This window comes from Cyclopterus lumpus, chromosome 12 (genome assembly GCF_009769545.1).
Source record: "Cyclopterus lumpus isolate fCycLum1 chromosome 12, fCycLum1.pri, whole genome shotgun sequence".
Lineage (NCBI taxonomy): Eukaryota > Metazoa > Chordata > Actinopteri > Perciformes > Cyclopteridae > Cyclopterus > Cyclopterus lumpus.
The window spans coordinates 20,218,710-20,235,038 of record NC_046977.1 but is presented as its reverse complement, the minus strand read 5'-3'; the positions used below and the strand labels follow the sequence as shown (position 1 = coordinate 20,235,038).

General features: G+C 42.4%; 1 protein-coding gene across 1 annotated transcript in view; it reads right to left on the bottom strand.

Moving 5' to 3' along the window:
• dcc (DCC netrin 1 receptor) overlaps window positions 1–16,329 on the bottom strand; it is a 316,481-nt gene that overhangs the window by 79,896 nt on the left and 220,256 nt on the right. The window contains exon 22 of the mRNA XM_034546888.1: window positions 14,331–14,396. Coding sequence (XP_034402779.1) covers window positions 14,331–14,396 — 66 coding nt within the window. The remainder of the gene's footprint in view (window positions 1–14,330; window positions 14,397–16,329) is intronic.

Sequence of the window (16,329 nt, the reverse complement as noted above, 5' to 3'; positions counted from 1 at the left end):
TTGTAGTGTGTGTTGTAGTGTGTGTGGTAGTGTGTGTTGTAGTGTGTGTGGTAGTCTGTGTTGTAGTGTGTGTTGTAGTGTGTGTTGTAGTCTGTGTTGTAGTGTGTTTTGTAGTGTGTGTTGTAGTGTGTGTTGTAGTATGTTATAGTGTGTGTTGTAGTATGTTGTAGTGTGTGTTGTAGTGTGTGTTGTAGTGTGTTTTGTAGTGTGTGTTGTAGTGTGTGTTGTAGTATGTTATAGTGTGTGTTGTAGTATGTTGTAGTGTGTGTTGTAGTGTGTGTTGTAGTGTGTGTTGTAGTGTGTGTTGTAGTATGTTGTAGTGTGTGTTGTAGTGTGTGTTGTAGTGTATGTTGTAATGTGTGTTGTAGTGTGTTGTAGTGTGTGTTGTAGTGTGTGTTGTAGTATGTTGTAGTGTGTGTTGTAGTGTGTATTGTAGTATGTTGTAGTGTGTGTTGTAGTGTGTGTTGTAGTATGTTGTAGTGTGTGTTGTAGTGTGTGTTGTAGTATGTTGTATTGTGTGTTGTAGTGTGTGTTGTAGTGTGTGTTGTAGTATGTTGTAGTGTGTGTTGTAGTGTGTATTGTAGTATGTTGTAGTGTGTGTTGTAGTGTGTGTTGTAGTATGTTGTAGTGTGTGTTGTAGTGTGTATTGTAGTATGTTGTATTGTGTGTTGTAGTGTGTGTTGTAGTGTGTTTTGTAGTGTGTGTTGTAGTGTGTGTTGTAGTGTGTGTTGTAGTGTGTTGTAGTGTGTTTTGTAGTGTGTGTTGTAGTGTGTGTTGTAGTGTGTGTTATGTAGTGTGTGTGTTGTAGTGTGTGTAATGTAGTGTGTGTTGTAGTGTGTGTTGTAGTTTGTGTTGTAGTCTGCGTTGTAGTTTGTGTTGTAGTGTGTGTTGTAGTGTGTGCTGTAGTGTGTGCTGTAGTGTGTGTTGTAATGTGTGTTGTAGTGTGTGTTGTAGTGTGTGTTGTAATGTGTGTTGTAGTGTGTGTTGTAGTGTGTGTTGTAGTGTGTGTTGTAATGTGTGTTGTAGTGTGTGTTGTAGTGTGTGTTGTAGTGTGTGTTGTAGTGTGTGTTGTAGTGTGTGTTGTAGTGTGTGTTGTAATGTGTGTTGTAGTGTGTGTTGTAGTGTGTGTTGTAGTGTGTGTTGTAATGTGTGTTGTAGTGTGTGTTGTAGTGTGTGTTGTAGTGTGTGTTGTAATGTGTGTTGTAGTGTGTGTTGTAATGTGTGTTGTAATGTGTGTTGTAGTGTGTGTTGTAGTGTGTGTTGTAGTGTGTGTTGTAATGTGTGTTGTAGTGTGTTGTAGTGTGTTTTGTAGTGTATGTTGTAGTGTGTGTTGTAGTGTGTGTTGTAGTGTGTGTTGTAGTATGTGTTGTAGTATGTTGTAGTGTGTGTGGTAGTGTGTGTGGTAGTGTGTGTTGTAGTGTGTGTTGTAGTGTGTTGTAGTGTGTGTTGTAGTGTGTTGTAGTGTGTGTTGTAGTGTGTGTTGTAGTGTGTGTTGTAGTGTGTTGTAGTGTGTGTTGTAGTGTGTGTTGTAGTGTGTATTGTAGTATGTTGTAGTGTGTGTTGTAGTGTGTGTTGTAGTGTGTGTTGTAATGTGTGTTGTAGTGTGTGTTGTAGTGTGTGTGTTGTAGTGTGTTTTGTAGTGTATGTTGTAGTGTGTGTTGTAGTGTGTGTTGTAGTGTGTGTTGTAGTGTGTGTGTTGTAGTGTGTGTGTTGTAGTGTGTTTTGTAGTGTATGTTGTAGTGTGTGTTGTAGTGTGTTTTGTAGTGTGTGTTGTAGTGTGTGTGTTGTAGTGTGTGTAATGTAGTGTGTGTTGTAGTGTGTGTTGTAGTTTGTGTTGTAGTCTGTGTTGTAGTGTGTGTTGTAGTGTGTGTTGTAGTGTATGTTGTAGTTTGTGTGGTAGTGTGTGTTGTAGTGTGTTGTAGTGTGTGCTGTAGTGTGTGTTGTAGTGTGTGTTGTAGTTTGTGTTGTAGTCTGTGTTGTAGTGTGTGTTGTAGTGTGTGTTGTAGTTTGTGTGGTAGTGTGTGTTGTAGTGTGTTGTAGTGTGTGCTGTAGTGTGTGTTGTAGTGTGTGTTGTAGTTTGTGTTGTAGTCTGTGTTGTAGTGTGTGTTGTAGTGTGTGTTGTAGTGTGTGTTGTAGTATGTGTTGTAGTGTGTGTTGTAGTGTGTTGTAGTGTATGTTGTAATGTGTGTTGTAGTGTGTGTTGTAGTGTGTGTTGTAGTGTGTGTTGTAATGTGTGTTGTAGTGTGTGTTGTAGTGTGTGTTGTAGTGTGTTGTAGTGTGTGCTGTAGTGTGTGTTGTAGTGTGTGTTGTAGTGTGTGTTGTAGTGTGTGTTGTAGTGTGTGTTGTAGTTTGTGTGGTAGTGTGTGTTGTAGTGTGTTGTAGTGTATGTTGTAATGTGTGTTGTAGTGTGTGTTGTAGTGTGTGTTGTAGTGTGTGTTGTAATGTGTGTTGTAGTGTGTGTTGTAGTGTGTGTTGTAGTGTATGTTGTAGTGTGTTGTAGTGTGTGTTGTAGTGTGTGTGTTGTAGTGTGTTGTAGTGTGTGTTGTAATGTGTGTTGTAATGTGTTGTAGTGTGTGTTGTAATGTGTGTTGTAATGTGTGTTGTAGTGTGTGTTGTAATGTGTGTTGTAGTGTGTGTTGTAGTGTGTTGTATTGTGTGTTGTAGTGTGTGTTGTAGTGTGTGTTGTAGTGTATGTTGTAGTGTGTTGTAGTGTGTGTTGTAGTGTGTGTGTTGTAGTGTGTTGTAGTGTGTGTTGTAATGTGTGTTGTAGTGTGTGTTGTAGTGTGTGTTGTAATGTGTGTTGTAGTGTGTGTTGTAGTGTGTGTTGTAGTGTGTGTTGTAGTGTTTGTTGTAGTATGTGTTGTAGTGTGTGTTGTAGTGTGTGTTGTAGTGTGTGTTGTAGTGTGTGTTGTAGTCTGTGTTGTAGTGTGTGTGGTAGTGTGTTTTGTAGTGTGTGTTGTAGTGTGTGTGGTAGTCTGTGTTGTAGTGTGTGTTGTAGTGTGTGTGGTAGTGTGTGTTGTAGTGTGTGTTGTAGTGTGTGTGGTAGTCTGTGTTGTAGTGTGTGTTGTAGTCTGTGTTGTAGTGTGTGTTGTAGTGTGTGTTGTAGTCTGTGTTGTAGTGTGTATTGTAGTGTGTGTGGTAGTCTGTGTTGTAGTGTGTGTTGTAGTGTGTATTGTAGTGTGTGTGGTAGTCTGTGTTGTAGTGTGTGTTGTAGTGTGTGTTGTAGTGTGTGTACCCAGCCCCTCCGCGGGTCCAGCAGTGTGGAGAGAGGGGTTCAGGAGGGACGGGTGGGCTTCAGCTGGGCGGTCGGGTGGGTGCTGGAGGGAAAGAAAATTGTGCGCAGGAAGCGGTTGTCATGTTGACAGACAGTTAGGTTGGCATGGAGGAGGGTGAGGAGGAGCTTCAGGCTCACCATCTGAAGAGGAAGAGCAGGGAGGAAGGGGAAAGTTCACAGGCGAAGAAAGGAGCTTCGGGCAAAGGGGACGGGGATTCTGAGTCTAGTATGGAGGAGGACTCTGATTCTGAATGTGGATCCTCTGGGGGCAGTGATTCCCCAAGAGGGTACAGTCTGGAGAGAGTAAAGTGGTTTCTCCATGATAAGAGGACCCGGAAGGGGGTGAGGACAGAGGAACATTTTTCCGATATAAAGAAGCTCTCTAGCTCTATTCAGCGCCACATGGCCGGTGAAGGGAGGAAAGGCTTTACGCCTAAGGAGCGCCTCGGTCTGGGAAAATTAGTGCAGGAAATTGAGGAAGGGCTAAAGGAGGGTGGTGTAGGTGAAGCACACAAGGCCGGAGACCCAGGGGAGCGACCCTGAGGAGGCGGATGGAGGTAGCCGGTCCTGGACTGTTGGTGGTGGCTTCTCTGCTCGGAGGACGAGGACGTGGACGTGGAGGAGATGCTGCAGGAGGAAGCTCCCGACTCCACAGAGACTTTAAACTGGATGGGGTCTCAGGGCCTCCTCTCAGGGGCACAGGTGGTGTTGAGGATTTATTTGTTGTTTTATTTAGTTAATGTCATTACAATCTGTCTGTTTGTTCGTATTGTTTTATGTAAAATAAAGGTTTTGTAAAAATCTCTCTCCCTCTCTCTCTCTCTCTCTCTCTCCGGTCAAAGAGGGTTCTACCTCTATGGAGCGGTGGTCTGATTAGTGTCCTACTCATCAGATCAGGATCAGGATCCTACAAATGTCATTGGATCGCTCAGAGGTGGGCGTGGCTTAGCGAATAAAGCGTAAAAACCTCCGATGTGGAAGTGTCTTGAGACGTCTCTCTCCTGACCAGCAGGGGGCGACTCCTCTGGTTGCAAAAAGAAGTCTGCTTGTATAGACGTGTATGAAAAAAGGATAGTTTCAAGTCTTCTTCAATACAGCATGATGTTCATTTAGTAAATGATGGTCCTTCTAAAGTCAAACAGACGATAAAGCAGGGGATGCTCCGCCTGCTCCAGGACACACCGTCCCTGTCCTGAAATTGAGATATTGAACTGTTCACCTTAACTTTTCTCCATTGCTCCATTTTGTCAGGATCTGTAGTTTTGTGTTGTGTTTCCTCTTTTATTTTGAAGTCCCCGTCTCTTGTGTATAAAGTTGCCTTTTTCCCAAGTTGTCGGCGTTTGGGTCCTGTTCTTGCGGCTACTCCCGTGACAATTTTCATCTCAGATTTCCAATACTGAGTTCCATAACCAAACAGCTGCAAAAGTAACAACCTTCCTTTGTTTTTAGTGTTATTTAGCAACGTTAGCATGCTCACAAATTAACCTCGTAGCATCGTCATTGTGAGCATATTAATGCCACTGAGCTGCTAACGTGGCTGGAGACTTGTAGTCTTGTTCATCACATCATTGGATTTCTGTTTAAATCAAAGTTTTGATTAATTGTTTAGTTAGATTATGTTAATAACTCACAAACAATTCCACTCCTTTTTGTACAAATGACATCACACAGAGACAAAACGGTGAAACCTCTCAGCGCGTGAAGTTTCAAGGGAGAATAAGGGTTCACGATGTCATTCAAAACCCTTTTTAACAGCCAGATCTGTGGTTTACTTTAATTGCCTGAGTGATATGAAGCTCTCAGGCGTGACGGAAGCCGACTGCACCTCCTCAGGAGAACATGAGGAGACAAAGAAGACATTTTATTCAATGCTTTTATCAGCACCCAAACGGCTCAGACTGCCCTCGCCCAAAACCAACGGCCAGCAAATCACAACCACAGCTTGTTAGTTAAAGAGGATCCCAGCTGTCAATCAAGCGTCACGCCCCGTTTTTATTGTATCAAATAACTAATTGAAACCAAACGCATCATAAAAACGTACACCGGTGTGATGAGAACGACCTACAACGACAGAAACCATGTCCCATCTGCGGTCGAGGTGTTTAGGCATCACTATTGGCGAGGGGTGTCATGTGGTCCATGGCTCTGACACCAGATCAGCTGTGTGCAGACAGTTAAAGGTGGAGACCTGCAGAGCTGTGACTCGGTGCAAAGAGTCCGCGGTGGATTCTGTGTCGGTCGTTTTTCAAGAAGATCGGCGATATAACTGACGACGCTGCATTAAAAATGAAATACGGTGGAGGTGATGAACGAGGCTCTGCCCTCGCTGACCCACCAAGAAGCCCCGAGGGGGTCGAAGGTCACAGAGGACGGATTTATGATCGACTCTGGAAGCAGTGGCAGCAGCAACACACACACACACACACACACACACACACACACACACACACACACACACACACTGCTCAATTGTCGTTCAGTGAGACACTGAATCAAAGCCAGATTCAGACCCTGACCTCTGACCTCTTTGCGCAGGAGGGGTAACTGAACAGTTTTTCTTGAAACAGAAATGAGAGAAGACAGTTATGGTTATGGTCCATGATTTGTATTGTTTGTACCAGCTTTCGCAGTAGTTTCAGTCTTATTACCAGCAGCAATCTTAGCATTAATATTGTGTGCAGCAGAGTATTTCCTTTAGTGCAAGTACCTTTAATATTAGCATTAGTACAAGTATAATAATAGGCTTTAAGCAGTGTGTATTAGGATTAATTCTAGCATTAGCATGAATATTACCTTCAGCACGGTTTTTGGTGACATGCCTGAAAAGGTCTGAGGTTCTAGCGCGCCTTTATTTGGACTTCTGGTGATTGCATTTACACATCAAAAATCCTAAAAGACGATTATGTTGCTGAAAGTATGATAAACCGTTCCCTCTCAGCCATCACTGCCATACACAGACAGACAGTATTGTAGAGGCAAAGCTCCTCGATAGATATTAATATATAATCATTTATTTATTATATAATAAAGAATACATCTCACTCCAAACTTTGCTGCAGAGCTTATTTTTTTGCAATAATCCAAAATCCAATGGAACAATCCCATTGTTTTTTTGTCTGGATCATAGGAAATATACAGGTAAAAGTGGAATTATAGCTCATATTAATAATATCATTAAAACTGGCCCTTTTTTGGAGATTAGTGTCAGTCGTTAGGGATACAAATATATCTCAAAATGTGTGCATAATTTATAGTAAATAAATAGAACATAGTAAATATTCTTGGTGGTAAAAACTAGAAGCTCATGTTCCGCCATGTCATTGTCCTCAAGTATTGTTATTGTTGTTCTCGGCATTATATTAAAAACCACAAGCGGGTGATTGATGTGCAACGACACTCTTTCCTTGCTCCTCCAAAAAGATTATTGTCTCGAGTTCGTGAAAAACATTGATTGATAATGAGATAGTGAATCCAATTAATTTTGTTCCTGCCGGCGGCGAAACGACAACGAAACAGGAAGCAACCTGTAAATCAGCCGAGCTGCAGCTCCTCGTCAGGACGCCAGGCATTAAACTAAGTTCAGTTGTGTGTGTGTGTGTGTGTGTGTAGGCATTAAACTAAGTTCAGTTGTGTGTGTGTGTGTGTGTGTGTGGGCATTAAACTAAGTTCAGTTGTGTGTGTGTGTGTGTAGGCATTACACTAAGTTCAGTTGTGTGTGTGTGTGTGTGTGTAGGCATTAAACTAAGTTCAGTTGTGTGTGTGTGTGTGTGTGTGTGTAGGCATTAAACTAAGTTCAGTTGTGTGTGTGTGTGTGTGTGTGTGTAGGCATTAAACTAAGTTCAGTTGTGTGTGTGTGTGTGTGTGTGTAGGCATTAAACTAAGTTCAGTTGTGTGTGTGTGTGTGTGTGTTTAGTCATTAAACTAAGTTCAGTTGTGTGTGTGTGTGTGTGTAGGCATTAAACTAAGTTCAGTTGTGTGTGTGTGTGTGTGTGTGTGTAGGCATTAAACTAAGTTCAGTTGTGTGTGTGTGTGTGTGTGTGTGTGTAGGCATTAAACTAAGTTCAGTTGTGTGTGTGTGTGTGTGTGTGTGTAGGCATTAAACTAAGTTCAGTTGTGTGTGTGTGTGTGTGTGTGTGTAGGCATTAAACTAAGTTCAGTTGTGTGTGTGTGTGTGTGTAGGCATTAAACTAAGTTCAGTTGTGTGTGTGTGTGTGTGTGTGTAGGCATTAAACTAAGTTCAGTTGTGTGTGTGTGTGTGTGTGTGTAGGCATTAAACTAAGTTCAGTTGTGTGTGTGTGTGTGTGTGTGTAGGCATTAAACTAAGTTCAGTTGTAGTGTGTGTGTGTGTGTGTAGGCATTAAACTAAGTTCAGTTGTGTGTGTGTGTGTGTGTGTAGGCATTAAACTAAGTTCAGTTGTGTGTGTGTGTGTGTGTGTGTAGGCATTAAACTAAGTTCAGTTGTGTGTGTGTGTGTGTGTGTGTAGGCATTAAACTAAGTTCAGTTGTGTGTGTGTGTGTGTGTGTGTAGGCATTAAACTAAGTTCAGTTGTGTGTGTGTGTGTGTGTGTGTAGGCATTAAACTAAGTTCAGTTGTGTGTGTGTGTGTGTGTAGGCATTAAACTAAGTTCAGTTGTGTGTGTGTGTGTGTGTGTGTGTGTAGGCATTAAACTAAGTTCAGTTGTGTGTGTGTGTGTGTGTGTGTGTGTAGGCATTAAACTAAGTTCAGTTGTGTGTGTGTGTGTGTGTGTAGGCATTAAACTAAGTTCAGTTGTGTGTGTGTGTGTGTGTGTGTAGGCATTAAACTAAGTTCAGTTGTGTGTGTGTGTGTGTGTGTGTAGGCATTAAACTAAGTTCAGTTGTGTGTGTGTGTGTGTGTGTGTGTGTAGGCATTAAACTAAGTTCAGTTGTGTGTGTGTGTGTGTGTGTAGGCATTAAACTAAGTTCAGTTGTGTGTGTGTGTGTGTGTGTGTAGGCATTAAACTAAGTTCAGTTGTGTGTGTGTGTGTGTGTGTGTGTAGGCATTAAACTAAGTTCAGTTGTGTGTGTGTGTGTGTGTGTAGGCATTAAAATAAGTTCAGTTGTGTGTGTGTGTGTGTGTAGGCATTAAACTAAGTTCAGTTGTGTGTGTGTGTGTGTGTGTGTAGGCATTAAACTAAGTTCAGTTGTGTGTGTGTGTGTGTGTGTGTGTAGGCATTAAACTAAGTTCAGTTGTGTGTGTGTGTGTGTGTGTAGGCATTAAACTAAGTTCAGTTGTGTGTGTGTGTGTGTGTGTGTAGGAATTAAACTAAGTTCAGTTGTGTGTGTGTGTGTGTGTGTGTAGGCATTAAACTAAGTTCAGTTGTGTGTGTGTGTGTGTGTGTGTAGGCATTAAACTAAGTTCAGTTGTGTGTGTGTGTGTGTGTGTGTAGGCATTAAACTAAGTTCAGTTGTGTGTGTGTGTGTGTGTGTAGGCATTAAACTAAGTTCAGTTGTGTGTGTGTGTGTGTGTGTGTGTAGGCATTAAACTAAGTTCAGTTGTGTGTGTGTGTGTGTGTGTGTGTAGGCATTAAACTAAGTTCAGTTGTGTGTGTGTGTGTGTGTGTGTAGGCATTAAACTAAGTTCAGTTGTGTGTGTGTGTGTGTGTGTGTAGGCATTAAACTAAGTTCAGTTGTGTGTGTGTGTGTGTGTGTGTGTAGGCATTAAACTAAGTTCAGTTGTGTGTGTGTGTGTGTGTGTGTAGGCATTAAACTAAGTTCAGTTGTGTGTGTGTGTGTGTGTGTGTGTGTAGGCATTAAACTAAGTTCAGTTGTGTGTGTGTGTGTGTGTGTAGGCATTAAACTAAGTTCAGTTGTGTGTGTGTGTGTGTAGGCATTAAACTAAGTTCAGTTGTGTGTGTGTGTGTGTGTGTGTGTAGGCATTAAACTAAGTTCAGTTGTGTGTGTGTGTGTGTGTGTGTGTAGGCATTAAACTAAGTTCAGTTGTGTATGTGTGTGTGTAGGCATTAAACTAAGTTCAGTTGTGTGTGTGTGTGTGTGTAGGCATTAAACTAAGTTCAGTTGTGTGTGTGTGTGTGTGTAGGCATTAAACTAAGTTCAGTTGTGTGTGTGTGTGTGTGTAGGCATTAAACTAAGTTCAGTTGTGTGTGTGTGTGTGTGTGTGTGTGTGTAGGCATTAAACTAAGTTCAGTTGTGTGTGTGTGTGTGTGTAGGCATTAAACTAAGTTCAGTTGTGTGTGTGTGTGTGTGTGTGTAGGCATTAAACTAAGTTCAGTTGTGTGTGTGTGTGTGTGTGTAGGCATTAAACTAAGTTCAGTTGTGTGTGTGTGTGTGTGTGTGCGTGTAGTCATTAAACTAAGTTCAGTTGTGTGTGTGTGTGTGTGTGTGTGTGTGTAGGCATTAAACTAAGTTCAGTTGTGTGTGTGTGTGTGTGTGTGTGTGTGTGTAGGCATTAAACTAAGTTCAGTTGTGTGTGTGTGTGCGTGTAGGCATTAAACTAAGTTCAGTTGTGTGTGTGTGTGTGTGTGTGTGTAGGCATTAAACTAAGTTCAGTTGTGTGTGTGTGTGTGTGTGTGTAGGCATTAAACTAAGTTCAGTTGTGTGTGTGTGTGTGTGTGTGTGTGTAGGCATTAAACTAAGTTCAGTTGTGTGTGTGTGTGTGTGTAGGCATTAAACTAAGTTCAGTTGTGTGTGTGTGTGTGTGTGTAGGCATTAAACTAAGTTCAGTTGTGTGTGTGTGTGTGTAGGCATTAAACTAAGTTCAGTTGTGTGTGTGTGTGTGTGTGTGTAGGCATTAAACTAAGTTCAGTTGTGTGTGTGTGTGTGTGTGTGTGTGTAGGCATTAAACTAAGTTCAGTTGTGTATGTGTGTGTGTAGGCATTAAACTAAGTTCAGTTGTGTGTGTGTGTGTGTGTGTAGGCATTAAACTAAGTTCAGTTGTGTGTGTGTGTGTGTGTAGGCATTAAACTAAGTTCAGTTGTGTGTGTGTGTGTGTGTGTAGGCATTAAACTAAGTTCAGTTGTGTGTGTGTGTGTGTGTGTGTGTAGGCATTAAACTAAGTTCAGTTGTGTGTGTGTGTGTGTGTAGGCATTAAACTAAGTTCAGTTGTGTGTGTGTGTGTGTGTGTGTAGGCATTAAACTAAGTTCAGTTGTGTGTGTGTGTGTGTGTAGGCATTAAACTAAGTTCAGTTGTGTGTGTGTGTGTGTGTGTGTAGTCATTAAACTAAGTTCAGTTGTGTGTGTGTGTGTGTGTGTGTAGGCATTAAACTAAGTTCAGTGTGTGTGTGTGTGTGTGTAGGCATTAAACTAAGTTCAGTTGTGTGTGTGTGTGTGTGTGTGTGTAGGCATTAAACTAAGTTCAGTTGTGTGTGTGTGTGTGTGTGTGTGTGTAGGCATTAAACTAAGTTCAGTTGTGTGTGTGTGTGTGTGTGTAGGCATTAAACTAAGTTCAGTTGAGTGTGTGTGTGTGTGTGTGTGTGTAGGCATTAAACTAAGTTCAGTTGTGTGTGTGTGTGTGTGTGTAGGCATTAAACTAAGTTCAGTTGTGTGTGTGTGTGTGTGTGTGTGTGTAGGCATTAAACTAAGTTCAGTTGTGTGTGTGTGTGCGTGTAGGCATTAAACTAAGTTCAGTTGTGTGTGTGTGTGTGTGTGTAGGCATTAAACTAAGTTCAGTTGTGTGTGTGTGTGTGTGTGTGTAGGCATTAAACTAAGTTCAGTTGTGTGTGTGTGTGTGTGTGTGTGTGTAGGCATTAAACTAAGTTCAGTTGTGTGTGTGTGTGTGTGTAGGCATTAAACTAAGTTCAGTTGTGTGTGTGTGTGTGTGTGTAGGCATTAAACTAAGTTCAGTTGTGTGTGTGTGTGTGTGTGTGTGTAGGCATTAAACTAAGTTCAGTTGTGTGTGTGTGTGTGTGTGTGTGTGTAGGCATTAAACTAAGTTCAGTTGTGTGTGTGTGTGTGTAGGCATTAAACTAAGTTCAGTTGTGTGTGTGTGTGTGTGTAGGCATTAAACTAAGTTCAGTTGTGTGTGTGTGTGTGTGTAGGCATTAAACTAAGTTCAGTTGTGTGTGTGTGTGTGTGTAGGCATTAAACTAAGTTCAGTTGTGTGTGTGTGTGTGTGTGTGTAGGCATTAAACTAAGTTCAGTTGTGTGTGTGTGTGTGTGTAGGCATTAAACTAAGTTCAGTTGTGTGTGTGTGTGTGTGTGTGTGTGTAGGCATTAAACTAAGTTCAGTTGTGTGTGTGTGTGTGTGTGTAGGCATTAAACTAAGTTCAGTTGTGTGTGTGTGTGTGTGTGTGTGTGTGTAGTCATTAAACTAAGTTCAGTTGTGTGTGTGTGTGTGTGTGTAGGCATTAAACTAAGTTCAGTTGTGTGTGTGTGTGTGTAGGCATTAAACTAAGTTCAGTTGTGTGTGTGTGTGTGTGTGTGTGTAGGCATTAAACTAAGTTCAGTTGTGTGTGTGTGTGTGTGTGTGTAGGCATTAAACTAAGTTCAGTTGTGTGTGTGTGTGTGTGTGTGTGTAGGCATTAAACTAAGTTCAGTTGTGTGTGTGTGTGTGTGTGTTTAGTCATTAAACTAAGTTCAGTTGTGTGTGTGTGTGTGTGTGTGTAGGCATTAAACTAAGTTCAGTTGTGTGTGTGTGTGTGTGTGTGTGTAGGCATTAAACTAAGTTCAGTTGTGTGTGTGTGTGTGTGTGTGTGTGTAGGCATTAAACTAAGTTCAGTTGTGTGTGTGTGTGTGTGTGTGTGTGTAGGCATTAAACTAAGTTCAGTTGTGTGTGTGTGTGTGTGTAGGCATTAAACTAAGTTCAGTTGTGTGTGTGTGTGTGTGTGTGTGTAGGCATTAAACTAAGTTCAGTTGTGTGTGTGTGTGTGTAGGCATTAAACTAAGTTCAGTTGTGTGTGTGTGTGTGTGTGTAGGCATTAAACTAAGTTCAGTTGTGTGTGTGTGTGTGTGTAGGCATTAAACTAAGTTCAGTTGTGTGTGTGTGTGTGTGTAGGCATTAAACTAAGTTCAGTTGTGTGTGTGTGTGTGTGTGTGTGTAGGCATTAAACTAAGTTCAGTTGTGTGTGTGTGTGTGTGTAGGCATTAAACTAAGTTCAGTTGTGTGTGTGTGTGTGTGTGTGTGTGTAGGCATTAAACTAAGTTCAGTTGTGTGTGTGTGTGTGTGTAGGCATTAAACTAAGTTCAGTTGTGTGTGTGTGTGTGTGTGTGTGTGTAGTCATTAAACTAAGTTCAGTTGTGTGTGTGTGTGTGTGTGTGTAGGCATTAAACTAAGTTCAGTTGTGTGTGTGTGTGTGTGTAGGCATTAAACTAAGTTCAGTTGTGTGTGTGTGTGTGTGTAGGCATTAAACTAAGTTCAGTTGTGTGTGTGTGTGTGTGTAGGCATTAAACTAAGTTCAGTTGTGTGTGTGTGTGTGTGTGTAGGCATTAAACTAAGTTCAGTTGAGTGTGTGTGTGTGTGTGTGTAGGCATTAAACTAAGTTCAGTTGTGTGTGTGTGTGTGTGTGTGTGTAGGCATTAAACTAAGTTCAGTTGTGTGTGTGTGTGTGTGTGTGTGTGTGTGTAGGCATTAAACTAAGTTCAGTTGTGTGTGTGTGTGTGTGTAGGCATTACACTAAGTTCAGTTGTGTGTGTGTGTGTGTGTGTAGGCATTAAACTAAGTTCAGTTGTGTGTGTGTGTGTGTGTGTGTGTAGGCATTAAACTAAGTTCAGTTGTGTGTGTGTGTGTGTGTGTGTAGGCATTAAACTAAGTTCAGTTGTGTGTGTGTGTGTGTGTGTGTTTAGTCATTAAACTAAGTTCAGTTGTGTGTGTGTGTGTGTGTGTGTGTAGGCATTAAACTAAGTTCAGTTGTGTGTGTGTGTGTGTGTGTGTAGGCATTAAACTAAGTTCAGTTGTGTGTGTGTGTGTGTGTGTGTGTGTGTAGGCATTAAACTAAGTTCAGTTGTGTGTGTGTGTGTGTGTGTGTAGGCATTAAACTAAGTTCAGTTGTGTGTGTGTGTGTGTGTGTAGGCATTAAACTAAGTTCAGTTGTGTGTGTGTGTGTGTGTGTAGGCATTAAACTAAGTTCAGTTGTGTGTGTGTGTGTGTGTAGGCATTAAACTAAGTTCAGTTGTGTGTGTGTGTGTGTGTGTGTGTAGTCATTAAACTAAGTTCAGTTGTGTGTGTGTGTGTGTGTGTGTAGGCATTAAACTAAGTTCAGTTGTGTGTGTGTGTGTGTGTGTGTGTAGTCATTAAACTAAGTTCAGTTGTGTGTGTGTGTATGTGTGTGTGTAGGCATTAAACTAAGTTCAGTTGTGTGTGTGTGTGTGTGTAGGCATTAAACTAAGTTCAGTTGTGTGTGTGTGTGTGTGTAGGCATTAAACTAAGTTCAGTTGTGTGTGTGTGTGTGTGTGTGTAGGCATTAAACTAAGTTCAGTTGTGTGTGTGTGTGTGTGTAGGCATTAAACTAAGTTCAGTTGTGTGTGTGTGTGTGTGTGTGTGTGTGTAGTCATTAAACTAAGTTCAGTTGTGTGTGTGTGTGTGTGTGTGTAGGCATTAAACTAAGTTCAGGTGTGTGTGTGTGTGTAGGCATTAAACTAAGTTCAGTTGTGTGTGTGTGTGTGTGTGTGTGTGTGTAGTCATTAAACTAAGTTCAGTTGTGTGTGTGTGTGTGTAGGCATTAAACTAAGTTCAGTTGTGTGTGTGTGTGTGTGTGTGTAGGCATTAAACTAAGTTCAGTTGTGTGTGTGTGTGTGTGTGTGTAGTCATTAAACTAAGTTCAGTTGTGTGTGTGTGTGTGTGTGTGTAGTCATTAAACTAAGTTCAGTTGTGTGTGTGTGTGTGTGTGTGTGTAGTCATTAAACTAAGTTCAGTTGTGTGTGTGTGTGTGTGTGTGTGTGTAGTCATTAAACTAAGTTCAGACTGGAGATCAAAGATGCTGTGAATGAGCTCAGCTCACGGAGATTTGCTTTTAACAGAGTAAATAGAGTCCAAGAATGAACACAAATGCAATTCCACTTTCAGCCAAGCAGAAGATCAATGTGTGTGTGTGTGTGTGTGTGTGTGTGTGTGTGCGTGTGTGTGTGTGTGTGTGTGTGTTACCGTTGATGCTGCTCCTGTCAATCGGGTTGGTGTCAGACGGCCAGTAGGCGTGGTCTCCCCCTCGACCTGAACAAAGGAGAAATAAACAAGAACAGCAGGAATGAAACAAAAAAACAAAAGAAATAGAAAATAGGCTGAAATGAAGATGGAAAAGTCATTTTGTGGAGAGATTGGTTCCTTGTTAGGAAATAAATGACTTTGTTCATATGGTGCACACACACACACACACACACAAAACACACACACACACATTGCTCTCTCTCTCTCAGGTGTTATCAGCTCTCCTGGATACGAACACTTAATGGGTATTTGGATTGGTTCCCATAGAAAGGACTTACAGTCCTTTAGTAATATTTCAGCAGCAGAACTTTGTTTGGCTTCTGGATCTCTAGGTAAATAATAAAGCGACAAAGTACCGTCATTTTACTCTTTGGCGAGGGTTTATTTGTAAACAAATACATGTTATGATATGAATGAAGCTCAAGTGTAAGTTCAGTCAAGAAGACACTCTTTACTCTCCCGTTCATTCATAATCTCAGGCTCTAATTCTCCCAGGATTACTCCATCAGATGATTGGGGGCGTCTACGTTAAATGAACCAATCAGATTCTGCACGGTCTCTGTAAACCAATCACATCGTTGTTGTCAACTTTTAAATAGGTTCTACTTTCTTCTGCTGTCAGTTGTCATTTGATCTCAAACCGATGCGATCCTCCTCCACCACCCTCCTCCACCCCAGACTCCTCCTGCACCACCCTCCTCCACCCCAGACTCCTCCTGCACCAACCTCCTCCACCCCAGAGTCCTCCTCCACCAACCTCCTCCACCCCAGACTCCTCCTGCACCACCCTCCTCCACCCCAGACTCCTCCTGCACCACCCTCCTCCACCCCAGACTCCTCCTGCACCAACCTCCTCCACCCCAGAGTCCTCCTCCACCAACCTCCTCCACCCCAGACTCCTCCTGCACCACCCTCCTCCACCCCAGACTCCTCCTGCACAAACCTCCTCCACCCCAGAGTCCTCCTCCACCAACCTCCTCCACCCCAGGCTCCTCCTCCACCACCCTCCTCTCCCCCAGGCTCCTCCTCCACCACCCTCCTCCACCCCAGACTCCTCCTCCACCACCCTCCTCCATCCCAGACTCCTCCTCCACCACCCTCCTCCTCCCGACTCCTCCTCCACCACCCTCCTCCACCCCAGGCTCCTCCTCCACCACCCTTCTCCACCCCAGACTCCTCCTCCACCACCCTCCTCTCCCCCAGGCTCCTCCTCCACCAACCTCCTCCACCCCAGGCTCCTCCTCCACCACCCTCCTTCACCCCAAGCTTCTCCTGCACCACCCATCTCCACCCCAGGCTCCTCCTGCACCACCCTCCTCCACCCCAGGCTCCTCCTCCACCACCCTCATTCATCATCGGGTTACAGCAACCACCCGTGTCTGGACTCCAGGGGGATTCTGCCTTATAAGATATCAGCATCACTACCCCTCGCTTATCCTAAGTAAGGATGGAGTCCAATCTCCAAAGACTTCGCACTATTCAAAAATATGCAATTGTAATAATAATATTGTTAAAACACTAAACAAGTCTGTCCTGATTGAATTGGGAGTCATCTACAGTTGTAACAATGGTACAAATGATGTAAAGTTGCATAGTTTCAAGTAAAACAAACTACACAATTTCCTGAGAGGGGACCTCTAAAACCAATATCTCGTGGTATCTTTAATTCACTGTAGAAATAAATATGTGCGAGCATCCTGACTTAAACCTGGATGAATCGCTCACATGCCTCAGCTCTGCATGCACACCTGGTTGGGGTTGATTCAAGAGGCATCCTATAATGTATTATCAAGTGATACTAAAGCACTTAAAAGTATTGACGCTATATCATATACAGTGCATATTTGTAAATATGCAAACACCTCACCATGAACCTATGATGTTTCAGTTGGAGTAGTAGAGGCTTGCTATTGAAGATCCATAGCCCAAGAGTTATAAT